The sequence below is a fragment of the Molothrus aeneus genome, chromosome 13 (assembly GCF_037042795.1).
Source record: "Molothrus aeneus isolate 106 chromosome 13, BPBGC_Maene_1.0, whole genome shotgun sequence".
NCBI classification, from domain to species: Eukaryota; Metazoa; Chordata; class Aves; order Passeriformes; family Icteridae; genus Molothrus; species Molothrus aeneus.
The window spans coordinates 4,173,722-4,192,773 of NC_089658.1; the positions used below are offsets into that span (position 1 = coordinate 4,173,722).

Sequence of the window (19,052 nt, forward strand, 5' to 3'; positions counted from 1 at the left end):
GCCCAAGGGTCAGAGCAGACCCTACAGCTTGGCAGAAGGGGTCCAAAGAGGAGTTTTTAGAGTTTAAAATGTAACACAGTATGGGAATGTAGTTATTCTTATAGGTTGTATGGAAATGCTATAGGGTTTGTATATTGTACTAGATTGGTTAGTGAGAATCAGAATATTGAACACAGAAGATGATTTATTGTATTGTAATGGGAACTTCGCCCTCTTGCCTCTTACCCCTTCTACTCTCTTACCCCTTTTACTCTCATACGCTTTTGCTCTCTTGCCTCTCTGGTGCTCTTACCCTCTCATCCTCTCTACCCCTCTCTTCTCTCAGGCTCTGAGCTGTGGCTGGCAGCTCCCAGCAGGGCCCTACACCCAGGCCCTTTGCAATAAACCCCAAGTTCCTGACCTGGCTGCAGAGATCTCTCGTCTCTGTCTGTCCCGACTGTGCTACCCCCGACGCTCCTACACTGGAGCAATGCTGACCCATGTCAGGGCAGGAGGGGCTGGAGCAATGCTGACCCATGTCAGGGTAGAGGGGCTGGAGCAATGCTGACCCATGTCAGGGTAGAGGGGCTGGAGCAGTGCTGACCCACTGTCAGGGCAGAGGGGCTGGAGCAATGCTGACCCATGTCAGGGTAGAGGGGCTGGAGCAATGCTGACCCATGTCAGGGCAGGAGGGGCTGGAGCAATGCTAACCCATGTCAGGGTAGAGGGGCTGGAGCAATGCTGACCCATGTCAGGGTAGAGGGGCTGGAGCAATGCTGACCCACTGTCAGGGCAGAGGGGCTGGAGCAATGCTGACCCCAGGCACTAGTGGCAAACTGTGACAGCAGCCACTCTCTGCAGCACATCCCATAGTGATAGGGCTGCTGCTGGCAGAGGGTAAGAAGGAAGGTTCCCAAGATACAGGCTCTTCTTCTGTCCACACCCATCTGTGCCATTGGTACCTGCTGTTTAATTGCATGTTTTTGTTGCAGCTCTAAAATGACTGAAAGAAAAATCAACACATCTTAGTCTTTACTATGGTCACTGCTTAATGACATTTTGAAAGAAAAGCTGTGTTCTTTTAATGTGTGCCAGCGATTTTTTGGAAACTCACAATAACAAAATCCTTTGATTCACCTGCATGCAGAGGAAATTAAATCATCACTCCTAGTTAGGAAAGGTTTCCTAAAAAATTGAAAAGTTCTCCATTTTCAGAGCCATGTAATTTTAAGTGTAAATTCTAGGGCAATAGACCTTTCTGTTCCCATACAAGGTCTTAGGTTTTCACCAGTGCTCGTTACCAGCCTTTCAGAAGCTCTGCCTAGCCATCAGTGTTTGCCTTATAAATTCTTCAGCTAACACATTAAAGAAATAAGATTTACTAGATTTACTGCTAATGTATGAGTGCCTAGCTGGCGGCTATCTCACTAGATATTGTTATTTCATGGGCTTTTATATAGGTAGTTCTTTCTGAGTGCTGTAACTCTGCATCTCTCAATGCTTATCTGGTAGGAAGATAGTGAGAAGGACAGCTGAGACTCATAGCACTGTCAGGCTTCCTGTGTGACCTTGAGTAAATCACTGAACTTCTGACTCCTCCTTGTTGAAACTAAGATAAAACATTTATTGCCTGACCCAGATGTGTGAGGCCTGAGCTGTTATTCCTTTGATTTCACATTCTCACAAGGGTGGTGCTTTACAGGAACCAAATGTTGTTACCACTCCTACATGACTGTTTACAAGATATAAAAAACTGAAAGGTAAGATTGGTGAAGCTAATATGTTTTTCTGAGACCTGAAGAGGTATCTTTTTAATGCAGATATCTGGGTCTAACCATTTCTATGGTGTTAATTATTAAGGACTTCTTATTGGAAAAGATGTGAAATGAAATGTAGATGTGTTGGAGCTGCCATGTGCAGTGGTACAGAGCAGGCAAGGAGAGCCAGCCCATGAGCCTACCTGCAGTCAGCTGTGCTTCACAATCAGCATTGGCATTGCTCATGGCTGCCTTGGAGGGTTTTACTTTAATACAATGATGTAAAATGATTGCTTCTAGGGCCCAAAGTGGTATTTTTCTTTATTGGCAGGTTTGAGTTATCACTAGTGTGATATCTCTTTGCACATCACAGATGTGCCTGTACAATATTCCCTGACAGGCAAGACCTGTGCCATTGGTCTGTTATCTCCTGTCCTCCAAAATACATTTCCCTTCTAGAAATCCAAAGAGAAAAAAGAAAGCAGGGTAGCATGGTCAAATAGGTGCTAAATTTTTTTTTCATAATTCAGATTTCTTAAAAATAGTTCTCTGACTAACAAGGCCTATTGCCTGGTAATAGATGTGAGTGAAGTATCCACAAAACATCCTTGAGGCAGAGGTCACCAGGAGCTGTTGTGCTGTTAGGATGAGAGGAAAAGTTCCTCTTGAAAATACCCCCCTGGCACTTACTGTGGTAGAGGAAGGTGTTGGCCCCAAGCTGATCTTTGACTTATAAGCCATCAGTCCAGGATCAGATTTGTCCAAAAGCTCATAACCACAGATTGCTGTTTCATTATACAGAGATTTGGGAATTTAGCTTTAACAAATATGCTAGTTCTTACTGCCATGGGTGTATTTTGTGTGAGCCAAATTACAATAATCTGCCTTCAACAAATAACCTATGTCTTCCTGCCACTTTAAATCCCTTGTCCCCAAAACAGGGTGGAAAAAGCAGTGAGATGAAAATTGCTGGTGTGCCAATTGAATCCAAAACAGTCTTCCTGTTATATTGGATCAAGTCTTAGAAATACACTTTGAAAGTGTATATGGAGCCACATCTCTGGATGGTGTAAATTAATGTAGCTCTTTTCAGTTTTACAGAACTACCCAAGCAACACTGGCTAACAATTCAGACAGTTCTTAAGTTTTATGATTTTAATATTAGATCTGAGAAACAACATCATAATGAGATTTTTTTAAATTATTATTCTCTTCGTAGAAAATCAGAGATTCACCCCCAAATAGTGCTATACTCTTGATACCTAAATTTGCATTTTAATATTCTATTTCCAAAAATATAATTACAAAAGCATTGTTAAAAATTCAGCTTTGACCATTTAACTACTGCTGAATTAAATTTAGAACAATTAATGATTTGTAGAGGTGAATATACCAGTGCACTTTTCCATTCTGGTGGTTTCACCAGTAAAAGATGCTCTGATAAATTTGGTGGAGAACGAGCACAACTTGTTCTGTTGGGGTGGATATGAGAGGAAACATTCATAGGGGTGTGTTGTTTCACAGCACTTTATTATGCTTTTTGCTTCAACTCTCACCTAATCTGCTAGTAAACAGCCAGTGCAAAAATAGCTGCAGGAAGCCATGTGGAAATTATTTTGACTGAAACATTAGAAATAAAACCAGTACATAAGTCGTGATCAGAAAAGTAGGTTTTCAAATGGAAAAATATAAGTTCCCTTTCATGAAAGGTTTCCATAAAATTCCAGCCCCTGAGGTGTTTTTCTTTCACCTAAGTGCAGTACCACCTTCTAAGTTGTTGGTACATCTGGGGCAATATGGATGAACATTCCCCTGAAACCACAGTCTTATCAGTAATTCCAAATATGTGGTGAAAAGGTTACACCAAAGTAAAAGCAGCACAGAGCACCAGCTCTTTGGGCACAACAGATTGGGTGAGTTCTGTTCTCAGTGTCCTGACACAAATCAAATAAGGCACTGATGTGGTAGGGACATCTTTTATTAAAAGATAAATAAATAAATTAGATTACTCAGAAGGAGTAACAGACACTATGACTACTGTGTCAGTGCCATAAACTGGTTCCACTTTCAGAATGAAACTCTCAAAGCAGACCTGTCCAGTGTCACAGGCTGACTCACAGAAGCCATGATTCAGAGTGCAGACAGAACAACAGCCATAAAACCCAGCTGGCTCTGGCCACAGGCACGTGTGGCAGTGCTGGTCAGGTGGGTAACAGCAACTGCAGAGGTGCAGACAGCTCACAAGGAGCAGTTCAAATTTATTGCTTTGATTGCTGCAGGGCAGCAGAAGCTCTCCTAGCAGTAAAACCCTTGGATTCCTGGTAATGTTTGTGTCCCAGGTATAGAACAAGGAATGCAGAAGTAAGCAGCACTGGGCTGAACTTGGTAGTTTCATACTGCAGCTGACAATTACTTCCTAGTCATGTTTAGTTTGTCCCAGTGTGCTAAGGTGGTTTTATTTGGTAATGCAGTTTCCTAGTGGAGCTTCCTGTCAGAAGGTTAAAGGCTGTCCCAGAACTTTGTGCTTCAGATCAAAACAAAGCAATGTGCATTCAACTTCCAGCCCATTCCCAGTTCAGTCACAGCAAAACAGAATTCTGTGTTTTGGCACATCATTAAAAAGTCAAAGCTCTATTCCAAGGCCAGATGAAGAAAATGAGGTCAATCAGAGATCAAACTGGCCTCCTTGGAAAACAAGGTTGTGCCAAGAACAAGCTATCAATTTGGGATTAGCAAGCTTTCATTCTACACAGAATTTCATTTGCAGTTGTCCCTCTGTGCAATCCAACAAAGTGGCACAGATGGTGCAGTCTTTGTGATCTTCTGTGTTTCTCATTTTCAGTGCTTGTAAATTCATTTCCCACAATCCTGGTGGTGCTGTGAGTTCACTGCTGCTGTGTGAAATGCACGGGACAGAGTGGGAATGAGATTCCCTGCTGGGGAAGGGAGAGTCAGCTGATGGCACTGTGAGCCACAGCACTCATAAAGGAAGAAGAAAAGCTAACACAGAACATTTTGTAGAAGCTCTGAAATGTTCAAATCCTGCATCTTGGGCTGGGAGCACTGAGGAAAACTGAAATGGCAGGGTATAAAGAAACCTGTCCTTGTCCCTATAAAGGTGACAGATGTTTAGTTCATGTGGATGCATTAAGGAAAAGATACATGATGACAGTGCATTCCAGTGAGAAGGAAGTTGGATACTTTGCATTCCTTCCTACTTGTACTCTCCTTTTTTCTCATTGCTTTCTTGCATCATATGGAAGGGGTTTTCACCAACATTGCTTCATCTTTTGAGCAACCAGCTCTTTATCAGCTCATGAAATAAGGCTGGCCAAGCCCTTATCAACACCTTCCTTTCAGCTGTTATCACATACCATATCTTCATAGCTCAGCTGGATGTATTTCATTAAAGCAAATAGTAAATGACTCATTGATCCTACTTTCTGTGTTAGTGTTTTAGTCATAGTATTTTCACCTTTTCTTCCTGTGCCAAAAACCAGGTATTCAGCATGTTCTGTATGTAAAAGGCAACAGGATTGCCATCTTTTTGAGTAGATGACTGGAACAGAAAAAAGCCTTTAAAAATGCAAAGGAAAATAGGCTATATATTTTTTCCCAGCTTTGACACAGAATTAACCATCACAAGCAGAAAAGCAGCTCTGTGTGCACTCCTTTAGCAATTCATCACCAGCAGTTGAAAATACTTGCTAGGGGGGCCAATAAATTTCACAATTTTTTCCCTATTTTTTTTCAAATGTAAATACTGAGTCCAACTCAAACCATTTTGAAAGTTTAAAATCTTTGTCATTCAGATGGTAGTTTTAGGTGATAGTGGAGTTACTCCAGTACAAAAGGCTTGGGTGAGAATAATTACCCATTGATAGTATTAAACACCAGTATTTACTGCTCTATTGCAAAATCATAATATAAAGTAGACTTCTGAGTAGAACCTGCAATGTAAAAGAATCTTGCAATGTAAAACCCCAAGACTTACCTGAAGAGAAGCCAGACACTTACAGGAACATCAGATTACTGCAGGTCTGTCTTCTAGAAACTGCTTTATGAATTCAGACAGGTGTCTGATTTGTTATCACACTCTGAGTTTGGGTGCTGCTTTCCCTTCCCAGCTTTCCCTTCCTCCTGACAATTGCGGAGTGCCCAGTGTACAGATTTTAGTGTTTGTGTAGTCAGCAGTTTAATCAGCCTGAAATAACCCAGCTGCCTCTTCCACTTCTCACTTCATGGTGTTTGTAAACAAAAAGCAAGAAGCAGAAAACACATCTCAAATCAGATCCCAGCTCTCGTGTCTTTGTAGATACTGAATGCAGGTTCATGTACCCATCTACTTCTCTGTACTAAACAAGAGGGCTGGAAGTGTCCAAAAGCCATCAATGTTGGCCATTTGTGGGATTAGAGATTTTTTTCCTATATTGGTTAGATTCCTTAACAGCACAATAAGGAGGGAAATTCTCTTTTAATGAATGCAGTCATTTTAGTATCAGTTTTAATCATTATTCTATTTAGTATTTAATGTCTGGTTCGTTGTTAACTTAAATTCTGTTTTATTGATATAGAGAGGAGTCTGAAGCAAGACCTCATGAAATTTAAGAACTGATTTTGGGGAAAGTTTAGCCCTGCTGTGGCTTCCTGCTTTAGAGTGGACAGTGCTCTGAATGTTTTGAAGCACACATGGAGTTAGTAATGTAACTTATTCTTCCTGCAAAGTGTTCTTGGACAGTTGACAAAAGGATCCTGCAAAGAGGATCATTGGACACAAAGCTTTGTTCTGCTGAATGCTGGAGCTGCAATACTGAATTCATTATAGGTACCACTCTTCAGAAAGATCTAATACATGGGGAGAATCCAGAAAGAGCAACACAAATCAGAGGATTAGGAACAAAGATAGGAGAAGTAAGGGCTGGGTATTTTCAAAAATAAACAAAGATGGGAAAAGTTGCATTTTCCCCAGTTGTAAAGGTATCATATTCAAGGATGGGAATCAGGAATCAATTTGTAGCCAATCAGCAAGGAGAAGGGCTGTCACTTTAATTTGAAGTGAAGTTGATTTAGGATTGAATAGTGGAAAGAAAAATTAAGAAGATAGAGAAGGAGAACTGCTTTGGGGTGGGTTTAGTAGGCTGGAGAAGTCATCTCAGGGATGACCAGACAGAGGAGACTGGCATTGCAGGCCACTGGCTCAGGGAAAACATCCTCTGCACCAACAGCTGGGTGCCTTTGGCCAGCCATTCTAGATGTGCTTGGCCAGCCATTTCTAAAAGAGAAGAAAGCACCACCACATCCATAAAGCATGGATGAAAGTGTGCTTCTGTACTCTCACAGGTCTGGGGTTGGCCATGCTTACTAAAATGAGGGAACCAAAGCTGATTTTGAGAGGTGCAGATCCTATCTCCAGCTTTACCTGAAATAGTAGTAAATTTGAGAATATTCTCTGAAGTAGGAAAAAGAGGCTGCCTAAAATTAGAAACTAGGGAAATGTCTTGGTTCCTTTGCTTTTCTTTTCTTGTTGGCAAGGAAAAATCTTTTCCATAAACTTTTAAAAAAGCCTTATATTCACCAAACTGAGATGTGTATATTGTTTTCAGAGCACATACTTTGTGGATTATATTTTCCTAGCAGAATATCAATTTTAGCTGACTGGTGGCACTAGAAATCCTCTGTGGATTAAGAAATAGAGTGCAGTAGCTAAGGCCAAGTGTGGTTCTCAACATTTTTTATCAGCAAGTAAACTTGACTTTAAACTCTTTCAGAATGAGGTTTTTTGTTGGTTTTTTCTTATTAGGTCACTTAAGTATTTTTAAAAACTGAAGGCTGAATTACAACATGCTGAACCTTTTCTGCAGTTGGAATTGAGTATTCCCTTGGCTGGCTGTGCAAGAAAAAGGCCATGGACTTGAAGGGCATAGAAGATGGAACAATTTTGTTTTCCTTAATAGCTCTTCTCCCAGTCAGATTTGATACACACCATGTGTATAAATTCAACACATATATATCAGTCTGTCTGTACAGCTTTTCTAGTTCTGTCTTCTGTGCAGTATTAAGTATTTAATCAATCTGGGGACTTCAATCTCAAAGACAATCAGCTAGCATTTTCTTTTTCTATATAATTCAAAGGTTATTGCTATATCTTTGCCTCTATAACCCTTGAGAGGAGGGACCAGGGGGCACACGAACAACTGAGAACTCATTTCACCTCTAACAGGGTAAAATACATTTGAAAATTTAAGTGAGCAAAAGCCACTGTATAAACAGGGTAAGGATCAACATTTCCTCTCATAAATAAAATAAAATTGACTAGAAAATGGGTTTTTCAAATCAGTTTTGTGGGTTTGTGGCAGCTACAAACAGGCAGTTTTCGTGTACATAATGAGTAGGGAAATGTGAGTGCTTGTGAAGTATGGAAATATGCAGAGTCTCAAAGATAAGAGGACAATCAGAATGCTGGTACAAATTTTGTCTGGGTTCCTGTAGTTATCTGACAATGCAGTTTTCTGATCAACTACCATAAAAGATTAAATCTCACATTTATATTTCTTAACCACATAAGCATGTAAAATATGAAAAATTTATGTGTGTGTTACTGAAAGATAGGTTTATAACTTAGCTGCAGAAGTTCTGAGAAGGGGAAAAATGAGAAACAGGAAGAAAAGTCACCTAATGCTTACATTTGGGGCTGGGATGAGATCCGGGTTTCTTGGTGGTGGTGACTGTGTATAACAAGTGCTGACCTCAGTTATCTGGCTTTCCTTGGTTCCAGAGATGAGCTAAGGGAAGCTGTAGCTTCATCTGGAGAGAAATGACTTCCTCCTTTTTTCTTCTCTGAGCTTTGCACTTAAAACCTGTTGGTGCATTACAGCAAGTGAATATTTAGACTCTAACCATGTAAAAGATCAAAACATACACCTAACCTTACATGCTGTGAATGATCTCTCTGAATTTAGTAGAACAAAGGTTAATATGCAAAGGTCAAGACAGCTGAGTCTTTGTAATTTTAATCAGTTAATGCCTTAGAAGCAGAGGCCCTAACAGGGCTTGTCCAGTGACTTCTGTCAGAGGTTGGAGCTGCCAGTTGTTATGGGAGTGCAAACAATTCATAAGGATAATTACTATGTTGATAATGTATATATCAATAAGATACTTCTGGACATAAATACAGTATATATGGCAAAAAACCAAACCATATTTTGGATCTTGATAATTGATTGAAAGCAAGTAAGGTACCATGTTCTACTGATTGTCCATTCATCACCTGAGCCAAGTCTGCCTGGCAGCAGCCTGTGCATGCACACCTGCCCCCCTCAGTGCAAACACACTGCACTGCTGCAGCTCATGGATTTCAGTTCCACTTACCATGGGCAAGGAGCAAACATCAGTCACCCAGCTGACAGGGCTTGACTTGTTATGCCATGCTCACTCAGCCATGTGCAAATGTTTGGTCAAATACTTTATGCATATTTCTTTGTATCCCCTATTGCTATTGATTATTTTTATCTTGTTCAAGCTTCACACAAAGCTGAGAGAATAAAATTGGAATAAAATGATACAGGTAAACAAATAACTGTAAAAAAAGCTTTGCTGTGCATTTACCATGTACCAGCTGCTGTTCTGATTAAAAACCAGAATTGTATTTTCCATTGGATCATCTGTGCAGATGCCTGCATGTATTGCTCTGCAGTTGCTTACTAGCCAGTGAGAACTGTTTGGGTGCCTTAAGACAGTCTGCCAAGATCAGTTCATTAAAAAAAATGTTCGTTGATTGTGTTTAGACCTAGACTGGAAATCCCATCAGCAAAGTACATATTAAAAAAAAATACAGAATTTAGGAATTAAAGAATGATGTCCGTTGTGTTTGTTTTCCCCCAGATCTGTAAGAGCAAGGCTAAGGAGTCCCAGCAGTATTACCACAGCCTGTCCATCCGGCAGAGCCTGGCTATCAACTTCAACATCCAGCAGGACTGTGGCCATTTCCTGGCCGAGGTGCCCATGCGCCTCCTTCCCTGGGAGGATGACGACGCAGCGGACGTGGAAGAAGAGCGGGAGGAAGAGGAGAAAGAGCCTGAGCAGAAGAACAAAGACACTGCCTGCAGCCCAGAGGCCTCGTGCAGGGACAGCCCCAGCAGGCAGGGCACCCTGAGCAAGCCCCGCAGCCGCGTGGTGGTGATCACGCGCGAGGTGCCGCAGCTCACCGTGGCCGACTTCGTGCGTGACTCCGCGGCCCGGCACAGCAAGAGCCCCGACCTGTACGAGAGACAGGTCTGCCTGCTGCTCCTGCAGCTGTGCCTGGGCCTCGAGCACCTGAAGCCCTACCACATCACCCACTGTGACCTGCGCCTGGAGAACCTGCTGCTGGTTCACTCCAGGCCGGGAGGCAGCCCCCTGAGCCCCGAGGCCACAGAGCCCAATCCCAACACTGCCTGCCCGGCCAGATTAATTGTGAGCAACTTCTCCCAGGCCAAGCAGAAGAGTCACATGGTGGATCCTGAGGTCCTGCGGGATCAGTCCCGCCTGGCTCCAGAAATCATCACTGCAACGCAGTACAAGAAGTGTGATGAGTTCCAGACTGGCATCCTCATCTATGAAATGCTGCACTTACCCAACCCCTTTGATGAGAATCCAGAGCTGAAAGAGAAGGAGTACACTTGTGCCGATCTCCCCAAGATTCCTTGCCGTTCCCTCTACTCTCAAGGGCTTCAACAACTTGCCAGCTGCCTGCTGAATCCCAACCCTTCGGAGAGGATCTTGATATCAGAAGCCAAAGGAATCCTTCAGTGTCTGCTTTGGGGCCCACGTGAGGACTTGTTCCATGCTCTCAGTACATCTTCCAACCCCTCACGGAGAGATGCTATACTTCAGAACTGGCTCGATATAAAAAGGACGCTGCTGATGATCAAGTTTGCAGAGAAGTCCTTGGAGAGGGACTCTGGAATTATTCTGGAAGACTGGCTTTGTTGTCAATATCTGGCTTTTGCCACTACAGACTCACTTCATCGCATTGTGAGACTCATGAAGCAGCACTAGTTGTAGAGCCTGTTGCTTTTCGTGAAGCATCCCCACCTCTGCCCCAGCCCTCACTCCAGCCTGCGCTAGGGCTCACACTTTGTACAATTGTTACAAAACAGCCTAGACAACAAAGCCAGCAACTCTGAGCAAATAGGTTCTAATTGGAGAAATTGCATCCTGTACCAAGTATGACAGAAACTTTACTTTTTTGCCAGGCCTGCTAGGGATTGATCTCATACACGACTGCATTTGGATCAGACAGTATGTAACTTGATTCATATCTGGCTGAAAAGGAGAGCAAGCTTTGATACCACTATTTCTACCACTACAGTAAACAAATTGCCCTCCCCTTCTGGGTAGTTTCTGTCATTTCCTACATAGCATTGATTAGTGAATAGCAGTGACCATAAGCAGAGATGGATTCGTGGTGAATGTGAGATGAATTATCCACCATGCCACAAAACACTCATTTGCTTTCACTCCAAATACCACACATTTCCTCTCAGCTTAGTCAGTCCCCCACAAGCAGGCTGTGTTCCTCTTTCCTTTGGTCTCAACCAAACAGGTTCTGATCTTTCTCTTACACTTTACACCACCTGTACTTTCCTCCCCAGATGTGGTTTTCCCACTGAGCATGGCAAGTGTCAGTGAGCAGTAAGCACCTGTGTTCAGTCCTCTTCCCTCCTCCTCTGCCTCATTGCCTACCCATATCCTTTCTAACCATTCACAATTTCATCAATACTGCCTTAATCACACCATTACCCTTAGCTTGAGACATGTGCATTAAAAAGCAGCATATGCACACTTTATCTATCCTATTTCCTAGGCAACTTTCACCAGTCTGAACTGTTGATGTACTGTAGCCATAACCACATTTATACAAGAACAATACAACACATGGTAGACCCTTGAAATTCCCCTTCCATTGCAAAAAGCACTAAAGCCTGACTTGAAATGGATGGGACATACATAACCTTCTCTGACAATCACTGCTATGAATCAGGGACGAAAATAAAAGCCACCTCTTCTGTTTTGGTTTGGTCTGCTCTTGTCACTTATGCCATACTGCAAAGTGAGACTGAAATTGGCTCTGCAGGTTTGTTGGCAGGAGATAGAAATGTTTAGAGCTTGTCTGTGTAGCTAACAGGCAACATGGAGATACTTTCACTGCAGACACAGTTCTCTGAAGGGTAAGAACAAGGGTGCAAAAACACTGTTGTTTAATTATTGAGGGAGCTGCTGAGTTTGGCAGCCATGACCAACAGCATCATGATCCACATTTCCTGCAGCAGTGCTTGGCTGCCCATCTCTTGCCTGTTGTAACCAGTGTTTTCTAATGTTGCTATAGACAACACCCTAAAAATGGAATGTTGTCAGAAGAGCTCAAAGAGCATCACAGACAAAGTTTTGGACTAGAGCAGGAATTAGTGAGGATTGAAGAGTCAGAATTTTTAAAACCTCAACTTGAAGGAGCTTTTTCACTTTTCGAGGCCACTGCTGACTTCCTTCTGTGCCCTAAGAGCCATTTCCCATGGAACCTCTGTACAGACAATATCTTTGCTCAGTATTGGTAGGCTAGGAGTTGTTTTCCAGGTTGCTCTGAAGAATGGATCTGGATGCAGAGGGAAAAGCAATCCTGAATATTCTGACCCGGGTGATGGAAAGCAGACAGCCGTAGTTATGAGCCTGTGCTTCTCTCCTATGGATCTATGTGCAATTCTTGTATTATTTTTTAAAGCTGTACATTACAGTGTTCACTTTACACACCAGCCTTTACCTGATGCTAGATCTGCAGCCCCTTCCTTTACTTTCCTGGCACATAAATGCACAGATATCCATGTGTTCTTTTTATGGATTGATGTTCCATTGTAATTGTTAAAACTGTGAGGAATCAATTCACTTCAGCCTTGAAACAAATAGCCACTTTATACAACATATGCATTCTTGGACCACATGCATGGAAACTGAACAAACAGTCCTGCAGGCTTAAAGTCAGCGAGAGTAGCTCTGGATGCACGGCGCTCATCGAGGGCTGACGTGTCTGTGATTCTTCTCTGGCACCTCTCAGAGCTCAGCTCAATGGCCTGTGGAAGCCTACATTGATTGTGCCCTAGTATAGACTGTCTTCGTTACCTTTCTGAAGATTTTTTTGAAACTTCTGATTGTTCTTTTGTTTGATTCACCTGTATCAGTGAAGGATCAGGCAAGGATGAGGATAATATATTTTAATGTGATATGTATGTTTTTCTTTCTCTTTTTGGCAAGAAGGTTAGGATGGTGGCATTGATGCAGAAAAACAGGACAGTGCATTAAAAGCCCAAGTGCAATGTATGTAGTTGAAGTACTTCCTCTACATCAGGAAAGAAAGTTTCTGCACTACTGCTGAGCAGCTTGTAGAAGAACCTTTACAAAGAATCTCCTGTTCAGTGCAGCCCTGCTTCATCTGGACACAGGAGGGCAATGCTCCCATAGTTCACATCCACCGAGCATGGCAAGTCACTTGTGTACTACCTACTCTAGCTATTAGTGCCAGTGTGCTGAGCTGCCAGTGGGGCTTCTTGTTCTCTGTGGTCTGGTTTTGTGTCTGTTCCGTGGTGTGTGTGTGTGTGCACCTGACTTCCCAGCTAGCTCACATAGGCATAGGAATAACTCTTGGACCACTTGGCATTGCAGTGGGGCAGTCCCTGGATCCTCTGGGTGTTGCCATGTTTAGGGACACGTGTTCCCACTGTCACTGTGATGTCAACACGCACATGCAGAGTTGGATTTTGAATGTTGTACAAGCATAGGTATTAATGCAGCTGGTCCAAGGCCTTTGTATCTCTAGCTATCTAACTTCAGTTTGTATCTTTTGTGATGCACCAATACTCATTTTAGCTCTGCAGTATAACCAAGCATGGATAGATGTTCACTACCAACCTCTTTCTTGTGCAGCACTGGGTAAACTTTAGCAATTTTTAATGTTGTGTGGTTTTTTTCTTTAAAAAAGAAAGAATGGCCAATGTAATCGAACCTGATCTGGCCTGAGTTCTTCCCTGAGGAGCTTGAGGCTGACTTTGCAGATCTGCCCATAACTGATGATTGCAACTGTGTTTGTGGTGGTTCTCCATCCTGGCACCAGATTGTGCCACGTAAATACACGAGAATGTATGCATTAAACTGATTGTAAACAAATCCTAAGAATGCTACAGCATAATTGCTAAGCAAAAGGAAAAAAACCCGCTCTGTTTGTAACAGGATCCTGTGTATGGCAGGAACAAAACCCCTGGCTGTGCACATTAGAACGTACTTGAATATGTGCACAGATCTTGAATTTTTTTTAGCAATGTCGCACTTTCAGTTGAGCTCAAGAAATAGGAAGAGCTGCAAATCTAAGATAACAGTATTGACTGTAAATATATATTTTTCTATTAATAAAAGCTGTCATTCAAATATTTTTAACATGAACTCTAAAGATTTTTCCAGTGGAAACTAATTTCTGGAAAAATCAAATGCTTGTTTGAAGAATTATGATTGAGTGGTTTCTGATCCTTTTAGAGCCATTAAAACCCTCTCTAATATTACAGAGAGAGCACAGTGATTGGATTCACAATATTTAGTGCCTTGTCAAAAACCTGAAATGTAGCTGGTCAGTGGGTGGAAATCTTATTCTTTTCATAATACCCCTAGAAATATTACTGCCCATATAAAGATGCAAAAGACTTACAAAATTAAATGCTGTACTTTGCATGATACTGGGTTGATCTATTCCATAAGATTTGTGTGAACGGGTTCCTTTAAGTTGCTTGTAGTACAGCATAAACCTGAAGTAACAAAACTGTGGGCTTTCAAATTTGGGATCTGGAACAGGGAGAATACCAGTGGATACCAAGGCAGTTGTTGCAGCCTGAGCAGGCACAGGAGAAGCCTCTTGCTCTGACAATCTCTGCAGACACTCGGTGCTGTGCTGGCCAGGGGGGTCTGTCTGGGAGCAGTGGGGAGGGGGGAACGTGCTGCTCCTGCTGCACAGCACCCTGGGCTGTGGTGGGAAATGCAAACCTCTGTTCCAACAGGAGTGCTACAAGAACTGCTCCTGAGGTGACATGGAAAGTGGGTTCGTTTTGTATTTCTTAAATGGGAATTACTAATTGTCTGTCAAGCCTCAGACCTGATCCAGTCAATATGCATAACCAGGTGAATATGAAGAGACTCTACTGGTAAAAGCTTGCCTATAAATTTGTAGGAGTGAGGGAATCCAGAATTTTCTTCTGGAGCCCCTGGAATGTCCAAATACAGAAGCCTAGTCTCACTTCAGTATTCAGACTGATGAATTCAGTTACTCCAGCCAGGATACCATGTTGCTGCCCCACAGAGAAGAGTGCAGGTAGCATTTACAAAAATGTTCCACCTTAAATCTTTTATTCTCCACACATCCTACCCAGAAAGTATGAATGGATCATCTTGATGTGTTAATACAAGAGAATTCCTACATGTTATAGAGAAAAATATATTATTTAAATAAAATATGTGTGTTAGGGTTCAGCTACCTGCAGAATGTATTCAGTAGCTTCATACTGTAGGTCCTTAATTTTAATGTGTATTTGCTGCTGAAATAAAATGTATCTGGTTCTGAATTCTTGTGCTGAGATTCCCATCTAAATTAATTTCTTTTTTTTTTGTAATAACAAATCCTTATGTAAATATAAAATAAATGATCCTGTTTTTATTTAAATCAATTTTAAGTTTTCTGAGAGATACAATTGAGACTGAGTCAGACCTTGTAATGCACTTTCTTTTCCCCCTTTCTCTAAATTGACTGTTTCTCAGTACAAACAGGACTTTACTGCATGACTAGACCATCAGTTTTATTCTGATTTTGCAGAGGTGGTGCTGGTTCTGCTAAAACTCCTGTAAGACCTGGAGCACAATCAGAGCCCTCCAGCCAGCACAAAGATGTGATTGTGATTCAGTTATGCAGTAAGATAACATCAAAGAAGTACGGAACAGAATTTTAAATACCTCTATAAAAATACACCTGTGGAAATATTCTGTAAACAGTCATGTGGATTACAAAGACTTCAAGCAAAGAATACACAAAAAATACTTTTCAAAAAACACTGGGGAGGAATTTCGTAAGGGCACCCTCAACTTCAAAAGAAGGAGCAAGTCTTTTTCCCTGCTGTGTTGCAGAGAATTTCTGGTAGACATTTGGATGGATTTTCTTACTCACCTGGATGCAGTGTTAGAAGGATGGGGATTTTGAGTAGGTGTAGAATGTAATTCAGATAATTTCCTGTAAGTCTCCTTGCATTGGTGCTCCACTCAGAATTTACCTGGAAACCACAGAATGCTTTCAGATCAAGCAGAGTTGCCAGTGAGAAATGAAATACTCAACTTACCTGTACATAAGCATTTTACCACTCTACAGAATTTGAGAATTTGGTTTTTACTTCAGACTATACAGATTTTTTTTCCATAAATTTAAGGGGAAGATTTCAGGGATTTAGAAGAGGTTGGACCTTTTTTTTTAATATGGAAGAAATATTTGTTCATAAATATATATATACATACATATATATATATATGAGTGCATGTGGGCATGTTTTAATATATATGTATGTATATGAATTTTTTATCCCAAAAGTATTCTTTGCCCCTTTTTGCTTGAAAAAATATATATATTATATATTGTATATATAATATATATTTTAAGAGTGTGTAAATTTTAATATAGTAATTTCATAAATAACACCTCTTCAAAAACTACTCAAAATTTCTGTTTCCTTGTCCTTTGGATTGTTGGTATTAGAAAGTTTTGCTGTTGAAATCCTTGGGTTTTTTTCTTTTAAAACTTAATTATGCTGAGCATTTAAGAATATGTTCTTGTTTTTAGTAAAAGGGGGAAATTTATTTTTAAATTGGGGATTCCAAAATCAGCTAACTTTTATAAATGGGATTTCTTTAAATGCCTTGAATAAGGGAATTTCTTTTAATTTCTTTTTTCAGTTCCATTCTTGTGGGTAATTTGTATTCGGAATTCCTGGTTGCATTGCTTTATCTGGTGCTTCATATTGATATTTACACATTTTTATATAAATAAGTATATAAACTTCAAGCCTTCCTTTGTGATCAGGGGCAGTTACACTCTGGTTTGCTGTGGTACTTTGCTGTGTACTCCGTGGCATTCATGTTACTGTGTAAATAAACTAGTTTTATTACACTCCAAATCAAACTTGCTGTTGCTTCATTTTCCCCCTTCCCAGGTAATGAAACAAAACCATGTCTTTCTGAGGCAAATGCATGTGGCCAGTGCAGCTGAGGGTTTTATCCACGAGCAGCTGGGTTGGCAGCAGCAGTGCAGGTGTGGCAGGTGCCCACCTGGGCGAGGCCACAATCCCGGCTGCAGGAGCTGCCAGTGCTCGGACACTGCCCCAGCTCCCACCTCTGGCATTGCCCCAGGAGCCTCACCATGGCTGGCACCATTTCAGCTCCATCTGGCAAGTGGCAGCAACAGCTCAAAAATGAACTGGCCACCAGTGGCTGCTGTTGATTGAGCCAGTGTCTTGTAAGGCCTGCTTGGAGAGAAGTGACTTGGCACGTTAATGACAACGGCCACGCTGGGGACAACCCTTGGTACGTGAGGAGCTGAGCCAAAGTTAGAGATTTCCCTAGAGTGGACAGGGTTTAAATGACCTGCTGTGAAGGAATAAAATTACTCTTAAGTCAAATTTTTCCATGCAGGGACAAAGCAGGAGGATGCCTCCAAGGCAGTCGTCTGCGGTGGAATTCATTGTGTCTGATCTGTTACCTTGAAGCATCCGACCTGATGGAGGGTCTGTGGGAAACAGATGGGATAATGTGCATCTTCTGCAGTGTGCAGACACACTTCAGTGGCACTGAGATCAAACAGCTCAATTTTGTACCCACATTTGACAGGCAGCAATGGTAGCTGCAGATGCTAATTTATTAGCATAGAACAGATGACACCATAGACGTCAGAGCAGCGCCGTGCCTCTGCATGGCAATCACACTGCTCACAAATACTCTTGAAAGAAAAATAAAAACAACCCAAAAAACCAGCCTGCATATTGTCCCCACTGTCACAGTGGCTTTGCACAGGTATGTCATCATTTCAATGATCAGAATTAGTTGAAGTGTAACTACTACCTGCCCTTCACATTTATTCCTTAGACACTGTATGAAAGCCTTTCGAAAACAGTTTAAGCTATTGTCCTTATCCTTTTGAAAGTACAAAGCTAGCTGACTCCAAAGGTGTCACACATAAATACACAGCACATTTCACAGCCTGACAGATACTTTGGCTTTGCCAGAGTAATCCCTGCTCACTTCAACAAAATGCCATGGACTTCAGCTAAACAGTTCGATTATGCCATTTAGGTCAGTGGCAATCATCACTCTGCAGGGAAAAGATATACAAAAATAGACTGAACCCTTGTCAAGACATGATAATTATACTAGTTTAACTAAAATCTGTTTGAAATTAATTTAGTTCTGTTAGTGCAAACTCTCTTGTGGGTGTCCTTAAGCAGTCGCAGTCTGGCGTTCTCATTTCAGCTTGTGCCAGACATGAACACAAGTGGAACAGATGCCTGGTTTCAGCTGATGCAAAAATGTCTGTATCAGATTCTTCACCAACTCAGAAAGTCACCCAATAGTAGAGCTATGTTCTAATTGATAAACCTTTCTTTTGTAGAAAGCCTCCCTGCATGACTGGAGCTCTGCAGGCTGCTGCTTTTGCCCCAGTTAATGAGCTTCTGTGGTGCCCCACAGGAATCCCAGCGTCCTCCTTGCCCAGAGGTGCTTTTAACCAGGCCTGGTGGAAGCAGTTCCCAAGGCAAACTGCTCTGCAGAGAGAGGCTGGAGTTTCAGCCTTCAAATCTGCTGCACTTGGTGCTGTCGCTGCTGTCTCAGGAGGCAGCACTAGAGCCTGGTGGTTAGCTCATCCCCAAGGAAGATGGGGGCAGGCTCCTCGCCATCAGTTCAGTGCTCCAGATGAGCAGAAAGTCATTGTCTGGCAAACAGACACCAGGGGAGTCACTGGGACAGCAGCTCAGAGGCTCTGAAGCAGATTTGCTTGTGTAAAATCAGAGAACTCAGAGTAATAGCTACTAAAGGTGCATTTTCTATTACATCTCCTGTTCTCACCCTTTGTTTTGTTGTCATTAGAGTGTTCCTTTTGTTACATTGCAGCTGGCAGACTCAGAACATGCACAGAAGGAAGCACTGGAAGTGATAGTAATTTAAGGTAAAATCACAAAACTATTTCTTATCCTCTGAAAAGAGAAGGATCAGGAATGG

At 41.9% G+C, this 19,052-nt stretch overlaps 1 protein-coding gene across 2 annotated transcripts in view; it reads left to right on the forward strand.

The window, feature by feature from the left end:
* The window catches only part of PEAK1 (pseudopodium enriched atypical kinase 1), a 63,386-nt gene extending 46,421 nt beyond the window's left edge, over window positions 1-16,965 (forward strand). For both annotated transcript variants that reach the window (XM_066558541.1, XM_066558540.1), the window contains one exon: window positions 9,618-16,965. In XM_066558541.1, the coding sequence (XP_066414638.1) occupies window positions 9,618-10,772 (1,155 nt within the window). In that variant the 3' untranslated portion in view covers window positions 10,773-16,965. The remainder of the gene's footprint in view (window positions 1-9,617) is intronic.
* Window positions 16,966-19,052: the final 2,087 nt, after the last annotated feature.